This window comes from Vombatus ursinus, unplaced genomic scaffold (genome assembly GCF_900497805.2).
Source record: "Vombatus ursinus unplaced genomic scaffold, bare-nosed wombat genome assembly UNPS02009205.1, whole genome shotgun sequence".
Taxonomy (NCBI): domain Eukaryota; kingdom Metazoa; phylum Chordata; class Mammalia; order Diprotodontia; family Vombatidae; genus Vombatus; species Vombatus ursinus.
In genome coordinates this window covers 55539499-55563605 of record NW_020948983.1, presented here as the reverse complement: position 1 = coordinate 55563605, position 24107 = coordinate 55539499, and the positions used below count along the sequence as shown (strand labels likewise).

General features: G+C 34.3%; 1 protein-coding gene across 6 annotated transcripts in view; it reads left to right on the top strand.

The window, feature by feature from the left end:
* Positions 1-24107, top strand: part of DENND4A (DENN domain containing 4A) — a 145826-nt gene that overhangs the window by 59905 nt on the left and 61814 nt on the right. For all 6 annotated transcript variants that reach the window (XM_027851561.1, XM_027851562.1, XM_027851563.1 and 3 more), the window contains 7 exons: positions 6967-7036; positions 12297-12466; positions 13172-13413; positions 17375-17441; positions 18020-18078; positions 19912-20056; positions 21586-21761. In XM_027851561.1, the coding sequence (XP_027707362.1) occupies positions 6967-7036; positions 12297-12466; positions 13172-13413; positions 17375-17441; positions 18020-18078; positions 19912-20056; positions 21586-21761 (929 nt within the window). The remainder of the gene's footprint in view (positions 1-6966; positions 7037-12296; positions 12467-13171; positions 13414-17374; positions 17442-18019; positions 18079-19911; positions 20057-21585; positions 21762-24107) is intronic.

The following is a 24107-nucleotide window of genomic DNA, read 5'->3' as shown; positions in this document are numbered from 1 at the left end:
GCCATAGCATTGAGAAAGAAAAAGATTTGACCTCAGTCTACCAACTCGTTCCCTCTCTTACCCTCCTTTCAGCTCCGTTTTAGAGACTTTAGGCATCCTTTGATTTTTCTTTGCTCATACCTCTTTCTTTTTCTATGCTCTCTGTTGTCCTGTACAACTTCTTTTATGTGGGGTTATAGGGAGAGTTTCAGGGTGCATTATGGGCTTCTTTCCTTCCTGATTGTCTGTACTTGAGAAGGACAAGAAGTGAGAGGGTACTGAAATGTTCCTGGAAGTTCACTATTATAGTGCTATGGTAATAGTAGGGTAGAGGAAGAACTCTAGTAGTGGCAGTCTTTAAAGGCCGTGAGAAGGGGAACCTCTGATGTTCATTGTTAGGTCATTACCTTCCCACCAATCTGTACCACCTGCGGTTGCTATTCTGTCAGTATTTTAGTACCAATATCTGTGCCCTTTGTGTTTTTCAACTTCTTACTTACTGTCATCCAATATTGCTGTTTCTCTCCCAACTTCTCTTGTTTCTATATATTGGAATAAGAGAGGAAAATACACAACATTGGATTTAGAGGAAAAAATGAAATCTTGAATAGAATTGAATCTGGGGTACTCTCTTAAAAGTGTAATGGATGAATTTGGAATCAGTAAATCAACATTTTATGACATTAAAAAAATAAGAAATTTATTTTAGACTTTGTGTTAAAGCAAGATATGCCGTTAGTCGGAGCAGAGAAAAGAAAAAGAACAGGTACCAAATGCGGTGATGTTGGTGATGCGGTATACATGTGATACCAACAAAAGCATTCAGCTGGTGTTCCTGTATAATCTTAGAAGGCAATCTCAAAGGAGATTGGTTGAGACTTGTACAGAGATAGGATTTTAGCTAGGCTGCATGTACCATATGTAACTTACTATTGCTGCTCCTGGTTGGGGAATAAGTGAGAGAAATTCCCTTCCCCTATTATTTGCTTCAGGGTGCAAGGGAAATGTAAAGAAGCAAGTCCTCAAGATCTGACAGTCCCAGAGTACATCCAGCTTGCACTTTGAAGGAGGGCAGCTACGCTTTAACCAAACCCCTCATAACTCTTGTGCATTCCCTCGGTTAATTATTTTCTATTATTTGTATAGCTTGTTTGTATATATTTGTTTGCATGTTGTTTCCCCCATTGGATTGCAGACTCCTTGAGGATAGAGATTGTTTCTTTGTATCCCTAGTGCTTAGCACTGTGCCTGGTACGTAGGCAATTAATAAATATTGATTGAAATTTTAAAAAAAAGAAGGCACTGAGGAAGGAGATGAAGTGTTATATATGAGAACAGCAGGGAAACAAGTATAACTAGATTATACAGTGTGGGAATGGAGTAAAGTATAAGAAGATTTTTCTGGGAAAGGTAGGAAAGGGCCTGATTGTGAAGAGGTTTTAAAGACAAATGAAGGATTTTATATTTGATTCTTGAGGTAATAGGGAGCCAATGATGTGTATTGAGTAAGGGGGTGACGCAGTCAGATCTGTGCTTTTCGAAAATCATTTTGGAAGCTGTATGGACAAATAGGGAGAGACTTGAAGGAGGGAGACTGATTAGGAGATTCACAATAGCCCAGGCAAGATACGTGCAAAAATGTTTACAGCAGCTCTCTTTTTGTGGTGGCAAAAAATTAGAAATTGAGGGAATGTCCTTCATTTGGGGATTAGCTGAACAAATAGTAGTATATGATTGTGATGGAATACAATTGTTATACAAGAAATGACAAGGAATGGTTTCAGAAAACCTGGGAAATCTTATGTGAACTAATGGAAAGCAAAGTGAGCAAAACCAGGAGAACATTGTACATAATAATAGCAATATTTGTAATGATGTTTAACCATGAAAGACTTAGCTCTTCTTTTTAATACAGTGATCCATGACAATTCCAAAGGCCTCATGGTAAAAAATGCTATCCACCTCCAGAGATTGAATTGATGAACCTCTAAGTATGTATTGAAACATATTTTTTTTACTTTATTTTTTTTTGCAATATTGCTAATATCAAAATATGTTTTGCATGACTTCACATGTATAGCAGATATCAAATTGCTTACCTTCTCAAGAAGGGTGGTGGGGCAGGAGGGAGGGAGAAAATTTGGAACTGAAAATTTTTAAAAATCTTAAAAAATTAAAAAAAAAACAACAATTCTTCCTCCCATTCCTCCCACCACCAAAAAAAAAAAAAAATCAGTCAAAGAAATGATGAGGTTCTCTGGTGGTTATGTAAGTTGTAAAAGAGGACATATAAGAGAGATATTGTAAAGGTATAAATGACAAGATTTAATAACAGATTGGACATGTTGGGTGAGTTAGAGTGAGGAATCAAGGATGACCCTGAGGATGTGAGCCTGTGTGGCTAGGAGGAATATGGTGCTGTCACAGAAGGGGGAAGAATTTGAGGGGAAAGAGGAGTTTTATTTTGGATTCATTGAGTTCAAAATGCATAGAGGACACCTAATTAGAGATGTCCAAAAGTCAGTTAGTGATATGACTTTAACTCAGGAGAGACATTACAGCTGGATATATAGATCTTGTATCATTTTCATAGAAGTAGTAGTTGAACCTATGGGAGCTAAGAAGATCACCAATTGAAACAGTAGAGACAGATAGGAGAAGAGGGCCCAAGACAGAACCTTAGAGGGTACCCACAGTGAGCATGAAAATGCAGCAAAAGAGACTCAAAAGGAGTAATTAATTAGACAGGTAGGAGCAGAACCAGGAGAGAACAGTATCACAAAAATCTAGAAAGTGTATGCAGAAGAAAGTGATCTACAGTGTCAAGTGTTTCAGAGAGGTCAGTAAGGATTAGGATTGAGAAAAGGCCATTGGATTTGGGGATTACAAGATTATTGGTAACTTTGGAGCAGTTTAAGTTGAATGAGGAGACTGAGCTGCAGAGGATTTAGAAGAGAGTAAGAGGAAAGGAAGGGGAGGAACCAAGTGTAGAGGGCTTTTCCAAGGAGGAGAAATGCTAGTGGGGTTGCCTGGGTCAAGTAAAGGTTTTTTGTTGTTTTTTTTTCTGAAGGATAGAAGAGATATGGGCTTATTTGTAGACAGTAAGAAACAAGCTAGTAGGGAAAGGTTGAACCTAGAGAGTGGAGATGATAGTGGGCTGGAGAAGATGGGAAAGGGTAAGATCAAGGATGCATATTAAAGCTTTGCTGTGGCAAGGAGAATCACCTCTTTGTGTGAAATGGGTAAAGCAGGAGATTGCAGGGCAAGATGTCTGCATAATGTGAAATGAAGAAGGGAGAAGAGGGAGCTGTCAGTGAAAGACTTCATTTTTTTTCAATGAAATATGAAACAAGATCCTCAGCTGAGAGAGGACAGGGTGGGAAGGGTACCACAGGAGACTTGAGGAAGGATAAAAAGGTTTGTAATAGCTACTGTGGTAACTTTGAGGTCTAAAAAGATTCCATTTTACAATGAGGCCTTAATTAGATTGTATAACAAATTTGTAATAGACTCAATCAATATGATTTCCTTATTTTCTCCAGCTTTATTCTGCAGCATGTGAATAGGAACAAAGTAGGTAGAGGATGGGAATAGCCCTAGGTTGGAGATTGATAAAGTATGATCATTAATAGGGCAAGGGGGCAAGTAATTCTAATGTAGAAGATAGTGTAGAGTTGAACTGATTTACTAAGGGTTTGAGATGGGAAAGGGAGATGAGTGTAGCTAGTACAGCATTGATGGCCTCAGGAAGAACTGAGGGGTAGAGGAACTGGTAGGCTTAGTGGTGATGAAGAACAGGGCTAGGGCTTATAAGGCTTAAGGAAAGATGGAATTATAAAATCTTATGATCAGATAAAGTAATTTCAGAGTTCACAAACATGGAAGGTTCCACTTAGGGTGATGGCAAGATCTCCCTATGTATGACCCTCTCTGTGTGAGGTTGTGATGAAGTGGAGTAGTAGTTCATGGGAATTCGGTACATTGAGGAACTGGGAAATTAGGACAGTTGAGGGAGCATCAATGTGTATGTTGCAGTATGAGAGTTTTTTTAAAAAAAATTACCTTTCTCAGTTTCTCTTGATTTTTCTGTTTGCACTTCAGAATTTCTACTCAGCTCTAGTCTTTTCATCAAAAGTTCTTGAATGTCCTTTATTCCATTGTGTTCATTTTTCTTCCTGTAAAATTATATTCACTTTTGCATGGTAAGTTTATTCTGAGTTATAAGTCTACATCTTTTGCCTTTTTAAATATCGTACTCCAAGGTCTTATTTCTTTTGTAATAGAAACTGCCAGGTCTTGTGTGATCCTCATTGTGGGTTCTCTGGTAGTTGAACTCATTCTTTCTGGTTATTTGCAGTATTTTTCCCCTCTGCAACCTCTAGACATTAGCTGAGACATTCTTGGAGCTTTATCTCTGGGAGTTTCTTTCAGGAGATGTTCTGTGAATTCTTTCTGTTTCACTTTGCCCTCTGATAATATATGTGATCAGTTTTCAGTTATGATTCTTGAAGTATTGTGCCCGTGTATTTTTTTAATCGTGGTTTCTAAAGAATTCAATGATTCTAAAATTATCTCTCCTTGATCTGTTTTCAAGTTCTTTGTTTTTGATAAATGTCTTAGATTTTCTTCCAATTTTTAATTATTTTTTTTTGTTCTAATTTTCCTTATTGTGTCATGGAGTCATTGATTCCTGTTTGGTATGCTCTAATTTTCAGAAAGTCCATTATTTGGGTGAGGTTTGCCGCTTTCTGTTCTAAGGTACTTAATCACTTTCCAGTTTTTTTCCTTGAAAGTTTTCATTTCATTTTTAAAAAATTTTCTTGTTTCATTTCTTAAAAGTATTTATAGTCTTTGTGGAAATACCATTTTTCCTTAAGGCTTTGCTTGCAGTTGGTATGAAGCTACTTTCTTCTTCTGGGCTAAATTTTCTATATCTCTGGATCTATAAAAATTCTGCATAGTGGTCAGTGTCTTCTTCTGTTTACTTACATCCAACTTTAGTTCCTAATTATAGTTTTGTGCCCTGGGCAGACTCTGCTCCCAACTCCTTTTTTGGGTGGTGGGGTCAGCTCTGTTTGGTCTCACTCATGGTCACCTAAGTCCCAGTTCTGAACTCCAGTTCCTGGGATGTGTCTGTCTGGATCTGCTGCTTTCAGTTTCTTCCAAGGTCCACACGGTAGGTTTCTGACCACAGGAAATCTTTTTCATAGGCACCCTCTTCTTGCTGCTTCCAAATGGATACAGAGACTTGTAGGCCAAAGAGGTAGCCCTTCTTTGCTTACCTTAAGGGGCTTCTCTGCCTTGTTTATCTATTCTGACACTGATTTTTCTGGCAGATCTCTTTTCCTGTTAGCTATGGGTTTCTAGATAAGTGGATGAAGTCATGGTACTTTTTTTCTTGTAATTCTTGATTGTTATTTAGAATGGTGCTGTTTTAAGGTTTTTGCTAAAGTAGGTATGTGGGAGTTAGGCTACCTGCCTTTGTTCAAGCAGCTTTCTTCTAGCTTAGCTAAATTTAGACAAATTAATAACTCAATGTTGGCAATAAGGTGATGAAGCTTGTTTTTTGTTTTTGGCTGCAGCAACTAATGATACATTCTAGTAAGTCTTAGAAAGGGTTGCAGTGTATCAATGGAATAAGTACCCACAATGGCAAATGATAGATCTGTCGAAGTGCTGAAATCTATCTATCTAAATAAATAATATATTACAAAAATTAATTGATAATAAATTTTGGATTATGTTTTAATTTATCCTCACTAGACTCTTCAATCAATATAGATAAAAGAAAATTGCTTATGTGTATTGACTGTTTGCTTAAATTAATGTTTTGAATTTTATTTTAAGGCTCATTAAATAATCAAACATCTAGCTTATTAGTATGTACACTTCACATAATTTTACATCTATTTATTAAAGTAACTCTTTTTTTTTGTTTTGTTTTTGGTGAGGCAATCGGGGTTAAGTGACTTGCCCAGGATCACACAGCTAGTGTCATGTGTCTGAGACTGGATTTGAACTCAGGTCCTCCTGACTACAAGGCCAGAGCTCTATCCACTGCACCACCTAGCTGCCCCTTAAAATAACTCTTAAGAATTTTGTCTTATTGAATCACTTTTCCTACCCAGGGTTTGAACTTGTAGTGAAAACTTATTGTGGTGTAATTTTGTTTTAAAGCATTATTATTCCTCTAAATTAGAGCTGTAAAATTACCGTTATAAAAAAAAGGTAATATTGACGGAGGAAAAATGTTATTTTAATTTTTTTTTAATAAATGTTTTAAATCTTTTGTTTCTACATTGCCTAAGATTTCCCTTATATCCCTCCCTCTTCCCTTCCCAGAGAACCAAAAAAAAAAATATTATAAAACAAAAGAGAGAAAAATTAGTACAATCTATCAATATATTGGAAAAAATCTGACAGTATATACAGTCCACACTCAAAGATTCCCACCTCTTTAGTCGTTTGCAAAGAAATAGGGGGGCATCTGTTCTCTTATCTCTTTATTGAGATCAACTTTATTTTTAGTAATTTAGCAACATTCATTTTCATTTGTTTTGTAGTGGTTATTCTTTTCATTTACCTTATTTACCTTATTTTCATTTATCTCATTGTGTATATAATTTTCTTGACTCTGGTAAATTGTACTTTTTTTTTAAGTGTATTAGAGTTTTTCAGTACAATGATTGGTTTTGCTGAATTTTTTCCCCTTCCCCCCCACCTTTTTTTTAAAAGTTCTTTGTTATAAGGAGTAGGGATGTGGGGAAATCTAGGTTACCTAAAAGCAAAAAATATCAAGAAAAATCTATTTTTTAAAAGTATATGATGAATTTAACAAAATGCTACCAAGATAACTAAGTAAACGGAAAAACAGAAAGAAATCTATTGCTGTGTCTTGTGTAATGAATACTTGGGAAATTATGGAGAGGTATTTTCCTTAAATAATTCTATTTTTATTAAATTATGAAGGTTTGTTTTTTTTTCCAGTGGGGATCAGCAGTATACTTGTGTTATAAGAAGTCTGTGGCAAAGACTAATACTATATCCTACAAAGCTGGTAAGTATCTTGCAAGTTTTTAGAAAGCATTTCATCTTATAGAATTCATTGGCTAGTTAGTGGAATATTAATTTAAAACAGGAATGTTGTTCCTGATTCTAATTTAAATAGGTATGAACCTCCTACCTGGTAGATGTTCAATTTCTTTGTAGTTTTTATTTGTCCACATTGTAGCTTATTCAGTAGACTTTCCTCCACATTAAAATAATTTTTGTAAAAGTCCTATCAGTATCAATTGGAAATCTGTAGTACATATCTATAATCATAATGGTTGATAAACATGTGGCATAAAAGCTTTGTCTTAAATATGTGCTTTTACATTTGTAAGAAAATATTGTAATTCCCTTAAGGTTTAGAAGTATTATCATCCTAATGAGTATCATATTTTCCCAAAGTTCGAATGTAGTTAGTACTTTAGTGGCTCCATGATTATGTCAGGGTGTATTATGTTCTCTGTACCAATGCATATTACATCTTGTCACCCTGTGGGATTCTTTTCTGTGTCTTTTCCGTAAATCCTCAACATACAGCAATACTTCCTTTTATTCTTTTTTAATATCTTGTTTTTCATTCTCATATGACTAACCCACCTTATTTTCAAGTCATATATAGTCTCAATAAGTTTCCGTTCTTTAGAAATCTTTCTCTCTTTCAAATACCTGGGAATTTATCCCTTAAAGCCTTTAAAATTACTGCTATTACACTGATTTCTTCTGTATACAATCAGGTGTTACATTTTCCGACTTCAACTTCTTAACTGCCTTTATCACTTTCTTAATTGTATCAGGTCCTTAAAGTGGTCCAAATGTGGTGCTTCTACTATTGTCACTGATGAGAATAAAATGGTATGCCGGAGGTAGATTTGTTTTACTTTGTATCTTTTGTTCTTTCAGATCCATCTACAAATGTTCTTTGTGTAATCTGTCTTAGCTGGGGAGATCTCACACAAATCTCTGCAAGCTAATTTTGTCTCTTACGTGCTTTTCAGTGCCTTGTGTGGTGATAACTCATCATGGTTTTACATTGCTTCTTTCTATGATGTTTTACAAATAAACATAGATACTAAACTAGTGTTTTCCTTGGGTTTTATCCTTCTTTACTTGTCAAAAAGGTTAAATATTTTCTGTTTGAGGTAGTCTCCAAACTTTTTTGGACTGCTTGTTATAGTGACTTTTTTGGATTGGTTAAAAACTTCTCTAGGAAATAACTGATGGTCTATGATTTTACTTTTGTCTATTTCCCATTTTTAAAAGTAGACAGGCTGTTTAAACACATCAAGTAGGGGCTACTATAACATTACTGAGTATCTGCTTGTCTTTAACCTTCTAATTTGATATTTCCCTTGACCTTAGTCAGAAACCTGATTATACACTGAAAGCCTATTCCAAAGTGACTGCTACATCTGTAATCAGTCATTTCCCATCTGAAATATAGTCAGATTCATTTTATGGTGTTACCTGGTGCTTGGTTATATTTACTATCTTGGAACTCTCTTCTTAAAGAAAATATTCCTGTGGACAGTCAGTAGGTTTCTTAGTAGTCAGCCACCCTTTGCCTTCTTTCATTTCTTGCTTTTTTTTTTTTTTTGTGAGTGACTTGCCCAGGGTCACACAGCTTGTAAGTGTCATGTGTCTGAGGTCATATTTGAACTCAGGTCCTCCTAACTCCAAGGCCAGAGCTCTATCCATGGCTCCTCCTAGCTGCCCCTTCATTTCTTAATCCCAAATTGTTTTTTCCAAAATTTTCCCCATCTTGCCCTTTACCCAGTTTCACATTAAAGTCACAGAGAATTAAAGTATATGTTGAATTAGTTGGAAGATTTTGTTGGGTTTTTCATTGAATTTTTTTTCTTACGATATGATGGGATTTTTTTAGTTAGAAGTGACCTTAAAAATCATCTAGTCGAATCTTCTAATTTTACAAATGAGGAAACCAAAGCCTGGAAGAAATAAGCAGATTGGCCAAGGTCACAAAACTTTATCCCAAGATTTGAACCCAGGTCTTTTGACTCCAAATTCAGTGTTCTTTCTCCTATATCCTGCCTTATCCTTTCCCTTTAATGAATGTTTGCACAGAAACCAGACTATCTTCTTGCTAATCTGTTTTGCTGGTGTTCAGCATCAACACTGCCAAGCAAGATAATCAAATATTCCATGAAATGATGTATAGGAGGACATCATCTCCACCAACCTTCTATTCACCTCTTCAGAGAGAACCTGTCAGCCATTCTTCATCCTTCTGCCTTTATGCTGACAACATAAATGATTCTTCTGGTAATTGATTAATTTATAACTTTGTCCAGTGGCCATCCTCAATTGTACCAACTGTTGAATTGATATTAAGTGTTTTAGTGATTCTTAAACCTCCTCTACCTCTCTTCCTCCCACCTCCCACCTTCGGTGTAATAACAGAAAGGGGTCATGTAGGACTGGAAACCATTTTGTGGTTTTGTCCATTTTATAGATTGTCATGACCAAAAAAAAAAAATCGTTACCTCATGGTCAGCTTTCTGTTGATGAGGCTCTCCAAACTCAGGTATCTTTGTCCTTGGACACACAGTTTGTTGATAAGTTCATATTCTAAGGTTTTTCCAGCTTGGTAGAGCTTGCCAGGCTGCATCTTACTGTCTTGGACTTTGAGAACCCAAGATCACCTCTATTCACCCCATACAGACTACTTTAGAGTAAGACTTTGTGAGGCCCTTTTTTGATATATAATTAGTACATATTGAACCATGTTCTATTTTCATTGTAATTGAATCTCAGCAGGTCTTAAGTGCTTTTCTTTTAAAAAACTTTTTCAAAAGTATTGTGCCAAAAAATTACAAAAATGAGAACTAAAAGAAATGGGGGTGGGGGGGCTTACATGAACTGGTCAGTCAACAGGTGTTTATTAAATGCCTCCTATGTGTTGGGTACTTGGGCTAGAAATAGGAAGTGAGACAGCCCTTGCCCTCATGGAGCTTACTTTAGTAAAATAAGGGACAAGGGTATAGAAAATGATATAGCATGAAATGAACAGCATATAGAATGACTATGGTAATATAAATGAAAACAACTCTAAGAAAGCAGTTGAAATCTAATTAATTGTAATGACCAATTTCAGTCCTAGAGAAATTATCATTGAAATACCGTTATCCTTTGAAGTACAGAGATTATGATTGTAAAATAGGACATAGACTGTCAGAACACCATCACTATGTACTGGTTGATTTTGCTTAAATGTTTGTTTCAAGGAGGGTATAACAGTAGGAGGAGAACTAAGGGGATGTTACTGTGACGTAAAAACAAAAGGCAACAATAAAACGTGTATTAAAAATGTTTTGAGAAAGAAAACTTTCTAAGTCTACCATCCTGGTTACTAGAGACAAGATAGCACTTATTCCATCCCCAGGATAAAAATATCAATTCTTTTACCAGATTTGCTGCTGCTTCTTTTAAGATCTTTTTTTAGAGTCACCTATTTTCCTGTATCTCTGTTCTAGAAAATTTCCTCTTAGCTTCTCTGATTCCTATACCACTAATATTTAGTCAGTTTTATGACCTGCTGCCAAAGCTATCTTTCTCACTGGCTGGTTGTTACCTTGTCATCCCCACCGTAAAACCCTAGAGCAATTTCTATCACCTTCATCATTAAATCTAAGCTTCTTGTCTTCAGCTTTAAGACCTTCTCACTGACCAACCCAAATTAACCTCTTTCTGAATTTTTCTGCCCTTTTCTCCGTTCTATTCATACTAACCTACTTGTCATGCCCCTAGTCTGGTTTCCTATTTTCAGCTCTATAGACCTTCTCTTATGTACTTTTGTACTCTTGTACTTATATATTTATACTCTAAATATATAAAAAGAATCTGCTTTCTTATCTTTTTATTTTCTTCCTTTGGACCCTATAGTAGTTTTCCATTGTCTTTCAGATTGAATTAAAATACCTAATAGTGGACTTTTAAAATCTCTATAGGTTGAGTCTCTTACAGCCAAAATCTCTTGCTACTACCCACCCAACATTCTTCGTTGGTCAGACAGCTGCTTTTATCCCATCTCACCCCAAGTTATGGAATATGGTATTAACCCCATCAGGAAAAAAATATTTCATGACATTATTTTCTGGATAACATAAGCTCACTCCAGTTACTCCAAGTAATCTTTATTTATTATTTTAATGATTATTTAGCATACATATAGCTAAACTGCTCTACTTGAATGTCTTTTATATGTATGCATTTGCTTTTGCATGCACAAAAATATACATGTATGTAACACTCAGATGGATCTGTGATCTCATCAGTGTGGGTATTTCTTTCAGTGATTCAGACTGCACACCTACCTGTCTAACACCTCTCCATGTACATGTCCATGTCCTTCCCTCTATTGAAGTTATATGTGGATATATGTACACAAATAACATAAACACAAATTCATAGACTTTTAGATCTAGAAAGAACTTAAGAAATAATATAGTTTCTAAATTCATGGAACCCATTTTCTACTTTATTTGAACTTCCCATAGTATTCCCTACTTTTTTGGCACTGAGTACTCATTAAAAATTTCTCCATTTACTTATAGTACCTAGGGAAGCCCTCGCTGCCCAGGCTGTTAAAAATTTCTTCAAATTTCTCTTGTAATGTTTTCTCCATAAAATTTTCCCAAGGAAATTAGGAACCATTTATCCAGTCTGCCCCACCATAAGACTGCATCATCTGGACTTCTTAATTAATTATAATCTTTATATATCATAGAACTTGTAATATGTGGGGGTTTTTTTAAATCCGCTTTTGTGACTATACAGCACTTTTCCTTCTGTTTTTGTGAAAACATTTTCTTGTATTTGCTTTATAAGATTAATGTTTCTTCATGGGACCTGTGTTACCATGCTTAGAAGGAAGGTGCTAATGAACTGTGAAATAATTACAGGCTCCAAATTGAAAATATGATTATGTATTAAAGATAGAAGTACACTCTGAGACCAAGGCAGGGACACACATATGCTCCAAACTGAAGAGCCATATCTTTTTCATATTCCCTTTAGCTCCTAGAATGTAGTTGGCACATGATAAATAATGAGTAGGCTATTAATATTAGGAATTGTAAGGGTTTATAGGAGTTTAGCTTTATAAAATTCTGTGTAAGTGTCATAGGATGAACTATTATTAAAGTGCTTTGACTTTTAAACATCTAAGCATTTAAGCATTTGATCATGTATAAAGTTAGGGAGGACTGAGTTCAGTAGTTTTTGATGACTGTTGAAGCTTTATTTTTTAGGTTTAATATGCAGATATCCTGAAGAAGACTATGAGTCATTCCCATTACCAGAATCAGTTCCCCTCTTTTGTTTACCAATGGGGGCAACTATTGAATGTTGGCCATCAAATAGCAAATACCCTCTTCCTGTTTTTTCTACATTTGTATTAACTGGAGCTTCTGCTGAAAAGGTACTAAGTCCTATTCAACAAATTATAGCTATGAATTTTGTGTAAATTTGCAAATCTTTGATTTCTACTCTATAGCATAAGAAGTATGTGACCATAAGCAAATCAATGTAACCTTTTAGTGTTCCGGGCAATTCTCTAGGATTACTAAATTGCAGGTGAGTTGCTCATCTATGTGGATAGAATTTCCATGTGGGAGTTCTCCATACCAATGAAATCACAGGTCTGGACAAAAGAAAATGTGAATAAAGCAATTGAGGCATTTCTAGATATAGCAAAGAAATCATTTTATTCTGTCTCTTCAAGCTCTTCTATGCCAATATGATAAAAAGTTTTTATAGTCACAACTTATTCCAGTAAGACTAACCCCACAACAAAGGTCACATCCTTCATTGGCATGCTCAAAAAATAACTTAAATTGATACAGAAATAGTGGCAGAATCTATAGCTGTACTTTTACTGTTTCTGCTTCCCTTGATGTGAAATTATTTCCATAGGTCACTTGAAAAAAAATTCTGATAGGACAATTTTCACTCTTTTATAAAAACAAATACAATAGAACTTTTTTTTAGGAGTCCAGAGCAATATCTTATTGTTAGTTGAGGAGGGAAGGCAGAAGAGGTTTAATGATCCCAGAATATTTTCCTATTTAGTTTGTGTTAAAGAATATGAAAACATACATGTTACCAACATTTAACTATTTTGCAGGTCTATGGTGCTGCTATTCAGTTTTATGAATCATACCCTGAGGAGAATCTCACCGAAAAACAAAGATTTCATTTGGGATTAGCATCTTCTATGGTGGGGAAATCTGATAGCTCCAGAACAGTTCACACTAATAAATGCATCTGCCTTCTTTCTCACTGGCCTTTCTTTGATGCCTTCAAGAAGTTTCTGACTTTTCTATATCGTTATTCCATCTCTGGACCTCATGTCCTTCCAATTGAGAAGTAAGTTGGTAATTGTTTTGGTTCTAATTTTAACTTTTGTTAGACTTAACATGTGGTTTTTGTGTTTGTGAGTTAGCCAGATTGCACATGGCAAATAGGTCCTTTGGTGTAACATTTCCTAAATATGTAATTCTGTTATTTTAATTTTGTATTATCTAAATGCTAGCATTTGAATAATACAATTGTCTGTTTAGGGAGGGTTATATCAAGGGATCCATTTCCCAGGTGAGAGGCAATGTAATACACTAGATAGAGGTGAGTTCAGTGTCATGAAGACCTGGTTCACGTCCACCATGGCACATCCTGGCTCTGAGCTCCTGGGCGACTCACCTCTCCATGCTAGTCTAGGCAGTCTCTAAGAGCAAATACAGAGCAGGTGTCTATCTATAGCAGAAGAGTATTTTCATCTGGAATTCCTATATCAATAAAATCACAGTCTGGTCTAAAAAAAGAATTTCAAGAACAGTTTCTAAGTTTTGTTTTTGTAACAGGATTATTTCTGTTATCTGTTATTTCCAAAATGAAACATATGTTTCTCCCATTTATTTTCCTATAATCAATTATTTTTTAAAATCCTGAGCTAAAACATGTTGCATATTTTTGCATTCTCCATGGCCCCATGATAAGATTCACAGTTAGGATCAGGATTCAAATTTCACATGTCACACCCAACCTGAATGATGTCAGCAAGTCACTAATCTCTGTGCCTCAGTTTCCTTATCTATAAAAATGAGGTTTTTGTACTAGATGGCCTCTACGGTTCCTTCCAGCTCTGAATCTATGCTTGTATGAACCTGTGATGCATAATAAACATTGAACTTATATTTGAATTTTTCCTTCCCCATTTAAATATTATGCATCAAAAATAAAGGAATTGGGTAAAGTTTACATTTGATGAGAATAAATTAAATAAAAGTAATAACTTACATTTATGTAGTATTTTATAGTCTATGCTTTCCCCACAACAACCCAACCTCATTATTATTTTCCCCACTTTACAGACAAGCAGACCGAGACTTATGTGACTTCCTCAAGGTCATATAGGTGCTAAGTGGCAGAGACAGGTATGAATTATAGTCAGGTATTCTGACTCCTAAGGCCATTACTCTTCCTGCCACTTCATACAGCATTCCTACATTTTTTGCATAAGGATCTTATACAACTAATCTACATTTCTTTATTCTGTATTTGTCTGTCATGCTGTTTGTCCCACTTGACACCAAGGCTGTCATGAATTTTCAAGCACAGAAGCCGGAATGATCCAGTTTTCATTATATAGTGACTGAATTGTCATGTGGGAGTTGACATATCTTCTCTCCAATTTTGCCTTGCCCCACATTTGTCTACCTTCTTCATTTTCTTCTAAACTATTCATGCAAATAATTTAGGTCAGTGAAGGCCTGGTGCCTCTTATTCCCCTGTATTATAATAGTAGTTACTAACAATTTTATTTGATGCTTCATTATGGCATTAGAATGACCCTACGTGCTCAGAGGCTCTGCCAGTGGGAGAGGCAAGCTCTTGCAAGGCACTGAGGTTTTGAGTGTGGTCTCAGGAATAGTCTATGTATTTATTGTCTGCAAACTATCCAACCTAGAGTAGTTGGAGCAGGCTCATCACCACGTTGGTAACAGGACAATACATTTGTCATCCACAGCAACTCTCCAAGATCATTTATTACAGAGAAATTGTGATCTGTATCTGTGGAAGGAGTACTCATGTTGACAAAATTACAGACTTTTGTAGTATAATTACATGTGTACTTGTCTTTTCTATGCTACTACAGAATAAGTAGTATAGTGTCTTAGTCACCTTTGTATACCCCTGTAGCACCTATCACAATTCATAATAATAGCTGCTGTTTATAGAGCACTTTAAGATTTTCAAAGAACCTTATAAAAACATTATCTCATCTTATCTTTGCACCAACCCAGGAAGGTAAGTTCTGTAATTATCCCTATTTTACAGATGAGGAAACTGAGGCAAACAGAAGTTGAATGAATTGTCTCAGGTGACACAGCAAATAACTGTCCATGGCCAGATTTAAACTCAGATCTTGCTTATTCCGGATGCAGAGTACCTTGCCTATGATAAAGTAATTAGAACATATTTGTTGAAAAAAATGAATTTTCATTCTGATGATTTACAGTGAGTTCAGTTAGATTTACAGTTCTCCAATTAAAATTATTCCTATGGGAGAACAGAAAAATGTTTTTTAATATATTTTTAAAAGATACACACAGTATAAAAATGAACCTATGAAATAAGCATTAAAATCTTGCTTTCTAAGGATTTTTTCTTTATAATTCCATGTCTTTATTTCTGTAGTGTATAAATCAAAATCCATTTGTAAAGACGAAATTTTTTTCCTGTAGAAAAAATAGTAATACCAATTTTAGAACCTTAGAAGATAAAAATCAGTCAGGGAACATCTATTAAGTTCCTACTATATGCCAGGCACTCAGCTAAGCAGTTCTGGTGATACAAAGAAAGGCAAAAGACAGCCCCTGCCTTCATGGAGCTCAGAATCTAATGGGGAGACAGTACATAAAAGGAGAAGTGAGGAAGGGGCCTGAAGGGAGAAAGGAAGCTCCCATACCAATGTGGCCCAGGCAGGGGTTTGGGGGGGAGGTGTGAGTTTCAGGATTCATGTGATCTTTCAGGATGCTGAGATTCTAGAGAGCTTTGATGAAGTCCAATTGAGATGGCTACCTGCCAGCGTAACCTTTTCTTCTCTTTTTCTTTCTTTTTTCTTTTTTGATTAGGCAATAGGGTTAAGTGACTTGCCTACGGTCACACAGCTAGTAAGTGGTACGTGTCTGAGGTCATATTTGAACTCAGGTCCTCCTGAATCCAGGACCGGTGCTCTATCCATTGTGCCACCTAGCTGCCCCTTTTTCTTTTTTTTCTTTTTTACTAGGTACCTTTTCAAATAGATGATCTGGGAGTGACATGATTCTTTCAGGGAAGTTGAATATAGTAACAATAACAACAATAATAATAAACATTTATGGTGTTTACTAGGTACCAGGCACTGTGCTAAAGTACTTTGTAATGATTATCTCATTTGATTGTCACACAACCCTGGGGAGTAGGTGCTATTATTATCCCCATTTTACAGATGAGGACACTGAGGCATGGAGAGTTTAAGTGATTTGCCCAGGGTCACACAGCTAGTAAGTGTTTGAGGCCAAACTTAAACTCAGGTCTTCTTGGCTCCAGGCCCAGTGCTTTGTGCCCTGTGGCACCACTAAGTTGCCCATTCATTATGAAGAATCACTCTTTTACTCAATCATACTCCCAAAGGATTGATTGACTTTTAAGAGGTAAATGGTTAACTTTCTCTTTGATGTATGGATCCTGTCTGAGAGTGGTCACTTTGAACAAAGTACGCTGCAGATTGATATGCTGGCTGTTTCAGCCTCACAGATGTGAGGTGCCCCTCGGATGACCACAGCATGTCTGACCTTTCATTCTTTTGTTCACTAAAGCACAGAATCCTAGACTGAAGTTGAAGAGGAACTTGGAGACCACTAAGTCACACTTCTCACTTTTTAGTTGAGGAAACTGAGGCTAAAAGGAGTGAAATTACTTTCCCAGGCTCCGAAAGATAGTATTTGATGCAGGATTCTAACTTAGGACTTGATTCTAGTATTTATGAAATTCCTACTGTACTCTCCAGTAGATACTGGGAAGAAAATACAAAGATAAGGCATTGTCTTAATGATGTTCTATGTAGATTATTGTTAATATGCTGAAAAATAATTTTTCATCTCAGTGCCATTGGAAGAAAAAATGGAGCAAGTATTTTAGTAATGTAATACTATATGATGTAGCAGGTGCACAGTGACTTTTGACTAACCTGTACAAGATTTGCATATGGTGTTAGTCTGTATTTTATAGTATAAAATGCTTCAGAATTAAATTTTTCTTAGGCTGACATTTTTCTTATTTCTTATAGGCATATTTCACACTTTATGCATAAAGTTCCTTTTCCATCTCCTCAGAGGCCACGAATTTTAGTTCAGGTAACATTTTCTTGATTTTTATGATATTATATGAGTATTTTTCTGTTTTATAAAATTTTAAATAATAATAGGTTTGGACATTGATAAATGCCCAGATTTCTGATGTTGTCTGAAATTACACCAATCACTTTTTTGTACTTCTAAATTAAACTAATACTTAGTTTCTGTTAAGAGATTGAATCATGATAACAAGGAGATAAATACTTGGAAAAGAAAACATGTATTTCACCATATTAATTTATTTTTGATGTTTTAAAATTTATATTCATTACAGTAATATTTAAGAAAATTGTTAGGGAGAAAAAGAAGAATGGTTACAAAGGAGAGGGTAAGAATAGGAAAAAAAGTGATGGTTAAAATAGTTTTCTTAAAACCTTTGTGTACTTAGTTATGATAATGATAAATGGGAGAAGGGAGTTTTTAATGGCATCATTGTTAATCTTATATATATTTGTCCTATGATAAGACTTTTTTTAAAAATTCAGTTTTGGGGTTTGGAATGATTTAGTATTTCGTGTAACTTCTTTGCTTTTAATGGAGGGTTTATGCAAAACACTGTTGCTCTAAATCTATTTCAGTTATCACCACATGATAATCTTATTCTTAGTCAACCCGTATCCTCACCTCTTCCTTTGAGGTAAGTAAAGCTACATTTTCATTTAAGGTTCAAATATATTTAAACCTTTCATGAAATTTTAAATGCTCATTATTTAATGAGGTTATCGTCTTTACAATTGTTCTCTGCTAGAATATATTAAAATTATAAATAGTGAAGATATTTTGCTATAATATTTTGTTGAATTTAAATCTCTTTATCTAATAGGTTTTGAAGTCATGTAGAATGATTGTAATGAAAACCTTGAATATTTTGTCTATTGTGAAGTGGTTTTTTAGTTTAGAATGTTTTTTGCTTCATATGTCCAAATGTATGTATTTTATGAAAAATATATTACTTTGTTTTCATTTTCCCCCTAAAAGTTATATACTCTAAGTATAATTTGAAAGAAAAAAAATAATTACAATTCTAATATTGCAGACTAACAGAATAACATACTTTTTCAGTTTACAAATTAAGAAAAATGATGAAATGTGTTTTTCTGTCATAATATAGCACCTTGAAATCTGATTAGCAACATACTTTTCTTTTTTTCCCACTTAATAGTATTTTATTTTTTCCAATTACATGTAAAGATAGTTTTCAACATTCATTTTCATAAGATTTTGAGTTCCAAATTTTTCTATCCTCCCTCCCTTTCTTTCCCCCTGAGGCAGCAAACAATCTGATATAGGTTATACATGTAGTCATGTTAAAAATATTTCCACATTAGTCATGAGCAACATAACTTTCTAGTCATAGAGTTGTAGTTACAATGTAATTAAGTTATTATGTAATGTATACCTGAGAGAGTAGCGCTACTTGCATTTTTTACCTTAGTTTTTAAAAAAATTACAAATGGTTTCATCAATAACTTACTTTATATCTGTTCTCTCACTTTGTAGCTCTGATTCCACATTTTGTGATAGAAGTAACTATTAACTAACAATATTTTCTGAATAAGTTGTTTTATTGTAAATCAACATCTTACAAATGTAAAGTGTTTTATACATATTTAAAAATAAGAAAACAATTTAGCAGCTGCATTGCCATACGTATGTACATTTTATGCAGCAAGTATATTTTTAAAAATCATGCTTAAGTTGAATTACATTTTAAATACAGTAGAGGAATTTGATGTTAAAAGAATAAATTAACAATTCCTTTTGTAAAGGAAACAATCATCTCTAACTTATCTTTTGGTAAATCTAAATTTTCATTTATTGGTTTGTTTTAAATGAGTTACACATCTTGATTGCTCAGTTAAAATTGGGATATATATGTGCTATGTCCAAAAAGCTTTTTTACATTTTTTATTTTTATTTTATTTACTTTTTTTTTTTTTAGGCAATTGGGGTTAAGTGACTTGCCCAGGGTCACACAGCTAGTAAGTGTCAAGTGTTTGGTCTGAGGTCAGATTTGAACTCAGGTCCTCCAGACTTCAGGGCTGGTGCTCTATCCACTGCACCACCTAGCTGCCCCAAAAAGCTTTTTTTTTTTTTAATATGCCCTGTCTCTGCCATCCAACTAAAGCATTGTTTTTTAAATCAAGATCCTTTATTTAATCAGGATCTTTAAAGCTGATATATTTTAACATAAATTAAACAGATAAGTAACCCTTTTCTATAATAAAAATAATATAGAAGAGATTAGTGATTTTGGAGCCACATAAGCACTGAATTGTTTTCATTGTGAATTTAAAAGCATAATAGAAGAAACAAGAGTGACTTCATTAGGTTTAAGACTGTGAGTATCAGAAGCACAGATTGTACCTAATCAATATTTGCTTTTTTATCTCTGATCTTTGAGACAAATGTCATGAATTTTTTCCTTCAAATATTTATTTATGATTCTTGTTTATATTTTTGTTAACAGTGGCGGCAGGTTTTCAACACTGCTACAAAACCTGGGCCCTGAAAATGCCATAACACTGCTTGTGTTTGCAGTAACAGAACATAAAATTCTCATCCATTCCCTGCGGCCTTCTGTCCTGACTAGTGTGACAGAAGCCTTAGTCTCTGTAAGTATGAATTTCTTATTAGTTTTTAGTTTTTCAACAGACTTATTTAGGTAATTTTAAACTCTTCTAATGTTGTAATTTGAAGTTATTTGGAGGTATATTTCTCCTGAGATAGCTAGATAGCAGTTGATGTGGAAAAGACCTGGAGGTCTACATGCAGTGCTGGCTCAAGAAGGGCAGATAATGTGATATGGCAGCCAAAAAGTCTTCTGTTTTCCTTGGTTGCATGCTGTCCATAAAGAAAGGAGACAAATCTGCCCTGGTAAAACTACATCTGGACCATTGTTTTCCATTCTGTATACCACATTACAGGATGTTTAAAGATTGAGTGTGTCCAGAAGATGATGATTAGGATCATAAGGGGACTAGAAACCATTTTATGAGGATTGATGGAAAGAATTACAGTTATTTAGCCTGGGCAAGAGAGGACTTAGGAGGGAGAAGATAATTGCCATCTAATATTGAAGGGCTGTCACATGATAGAATCAATCAGTCAAAAAGCATTTGTTAATCTCTCTGTGTACCAGGCTTACAAGGAAAAAGAAAAAATACAGTTCATACCCTCAAACAGCATACATTCTAATAGAGGAGAGAGATAACATGCAGAAATCACATACAAAATATGTGTGGTATAATGGACAAGAGGGGGAATAAATTTGTTTTTTCATTCCTTCAAAGAATATAATTGTGAACAACAAATAGAAGGTACAAAAAGGTAATTTAGGTTTCATATAAAGAAAATCTTACCAACAATTAGAGCTGTCTTAAATTGAAATGGGCTCTTGGGGAAGGTTCATGGTTCTACCTCAATAGAAGTTTTCGAGGAAGTTTACTAAGTTCTATCTCATTGGAAGTTTTCCAGTGGAGTTACTTGTTGGTGATGATGTAGAAGAATAGATTCTTGTGTAAGAACGAACCAAATCATTTCTGAAGTCCCTTCCAATTTACATCCTGTGAAAATTCAGGGGGAATTTAAAAAATTTTTTTAATATTTTAATGTTTTAATTAATTCAGTTAATGAATTAATTTGATTAATGTTTTAATTTTAATTTTTTTATTTTTAGATTTATTTTAATGTATTGATTATTATACAAAGATGCCTCAGAAGATTATTGGTTTTTACCTATGTGGGTATTCATTCCTTCATGTAGATCACAATCCATCCATACTTTGGTAAACCATTGTCATGGGTTTCAGTGGCTGAAAAAAAAATCATCCTCTGGTGGCATTCTCCTTCTGAGAAGGAGCCTTTTCTACTTAGCTAACTTAAAGATACCAAGTCTAATACCATACCCTTATTTAAAACCTTTCCTGCTTGGGAGTACCTACCAGAACTTATAATATATACCACATTGAAGCATCAGAGTAAGATTGTAAAAGATCTAACAGATGTTAGCTCTGGTTATAAGTATCATCTTTTATCAAATGTTGGAAATCAAATGTGTGTTTAAAAGATAATATTTTATGTTTATGTAATTTTCTTATATTGTAAATAGCTAAATTTTCTTTTATCTGTTATTTATCCAAAGATGATATTTCCTTTCCATTGGCCATGCCCATATGTTCCTCTTTGCCCACTGGCTTTAGCGGATGTTTTGAGTGCACCATGTCCGTTCATAGTAGGGATTGATTCAAGATACTTTGATCTCTATGATCCACCACCAGATGTTAGTTGTGTTGACCTAGATACCAATACCATTTCTCAGTAAGTATATCTTAATGAGTTCTTCTGAATCTGACTTTGTAAGTTTAAGTATTTGTTTCATGAACATTAACTGTGGTTCTTTAAGATGTATTTTCTACCTGTATTAAGATCTGTTACTATTTTTGAATCAGCTTTATCTACATTTTCAATAGACCGAATTTCTAACATTCGAGAGTTCTTTTCTTAAAAGAAAATGAGCTCTCCCTGCTACAGCTCTTTAAATATGTGACCTTATCTATTTTTTGAAAGTTGGAAGAAGAAAAGTTAGGATTAAGGAAAAGAAAGTTTAAATTTCCCCTCAAAGCAAATAAAAATTATTGATGAAATCATAATGCAACCCAGAACTTAGTTTGAATCCAATTTAAGAGTTTAGTTTTGTTTTGTTTTGTTTTGGTTTTTGGTGAGGCAATCAGGGTTAAGTGACTTGTCACACAGCTAGTAAGTGGCAAGTGTCTGAGGTCGGATTTGAACTCAGGTCCTCCTGATTTCAAGGCTAGAGTTCTATCCACAGTATCACCTAGCTGCCCCGAAGAGTTTAGCTTCTTACAAGGAGAGGCCAATGTTTGCTTCCTCTGTGTGAGGACACTATTTGTTCTTAATACTATGATGTTTAAGTGGTTGTTGAGTATTATTCTCTTTATCATTTCCTTGTTTTGTTTTGTTTGTGAAACATTTCTTTGTTTAAATTTTGATCATATTTAAGCTTTTCAAGAGACAGGGAAAAGATAGTTGTGCTACGGCAGGGTCATGCTTTATACCTTTGTGTAGGGAGAGGTCTTCAGGCTGCTCCCAGTTACAGTCTTTGTACTCTTCCTGTACATAACATAACTATCCTGACTGAGGTGACTAGAGACATCTCCTAGAAGGAGAGAAAACAAGTAACTTGCTCATACACTCTACATTAACATGTTACATTAAAGATAATTCATTCTCTCAGTTGATTTGTAAAGCACAATAAATGGTATAGCTTTTACAACTTACATATGTAAAATGTGAGCATATGCTTCTATTTATTACCAGGCACTTAGATTTAATACATTTTCTAAGACTTTGGTACCTTAAAATACTCCTGATGCTAATCATTTAACCATAATGTCAGTTTTTAAGCCATAAAACTTCAACTCCATGGAATAACTAAGAAAGCATAGAAAAAAATTTAGGCATGAAAACATATTTTGGTTAAGTATTGATTCAAAGACTTCCCAGAAGCAAGAGTGAGTGAATATTTATACTTATTCATAACTAGTTGTTGTTGCTTCTTCTCATAAGATATTTTAATCATTGGTTAGTTGGCAAGTATTTTAGACTCTTTTTCTGCTTTATATATTTTCCCTCACACATTTTGAGAAGAAATTTAAAATAAAAATGTTGCTCATATATTTCTCCTTCTCTTATCTTTCAACTTTGACATTCTAATGTTACTTCCAGAAGAGACTTATTGTGAGTAGACTCATCTTTATCTTTTATAGGGAAAACTAAAAGAGTAGAAAACTTTTTCTCACTGATTAGAGTGAGAGGAGAAGTTAGGCAACACTATCCCTTAATATTCCTCATGAAGCTATATCTTTGATATCTTCATATTTTATCTCCCTTTTACTTTACCCAGGATAAATGGAGTAAAAAACTAACAAAATTGATAAATCTTTAACTGACTTGAATAAAAAGAGGGGAAAAATCAAATTACCAAAATAAACAAGATGAAATCACAGCACACAGGAAAAAAAGAAGTATTAGAAGCTACTATACACAATTTTATACCAACAAAACTGATTTTTTAAATGGAAGATTAACTACAAAAATGTAAAATGCCCCAATTAACACAACATCAAATAGAGCTCCTAAATAGTACAGTCAGAAGAGTGAAAAGGAAACAGCTATAAAAGAAATTCCAAAAGATAAAAGTCCTGTTTCATATGGATTTACAATTAAATTCTTTTTTTTGGTTTAGAAAGCAATTACTACCTGTACTATAGGAATTATTCTCAACAATTTGGAAAGAAAATATGCCATGAATTTCAGTTTGTGTGATAAATGTCTTAATACATAATATGCCAGCAAAGGATAAAGCAAAGAAAGAGAGCTCTAGGCCATTAACATTAATGTTGTTTAAAATTTTTTTAATAAAATCATAGCAAAATGACTATAGCAATACATCCAAAAAATACTCACTGTGACCAAGTTGGATTTATATCAGAGATGCAAGGATAGCTCAACATAAAGAAAAAAATATAATTAGTCATTAAAAATGAAAATACCTCAAACTACATGATTACACCAATAAACAAGAAAAAAACTTTTGATGAAGTAACAACATTCATTTATGCTAAAAAAAAAAGAACTTTATAA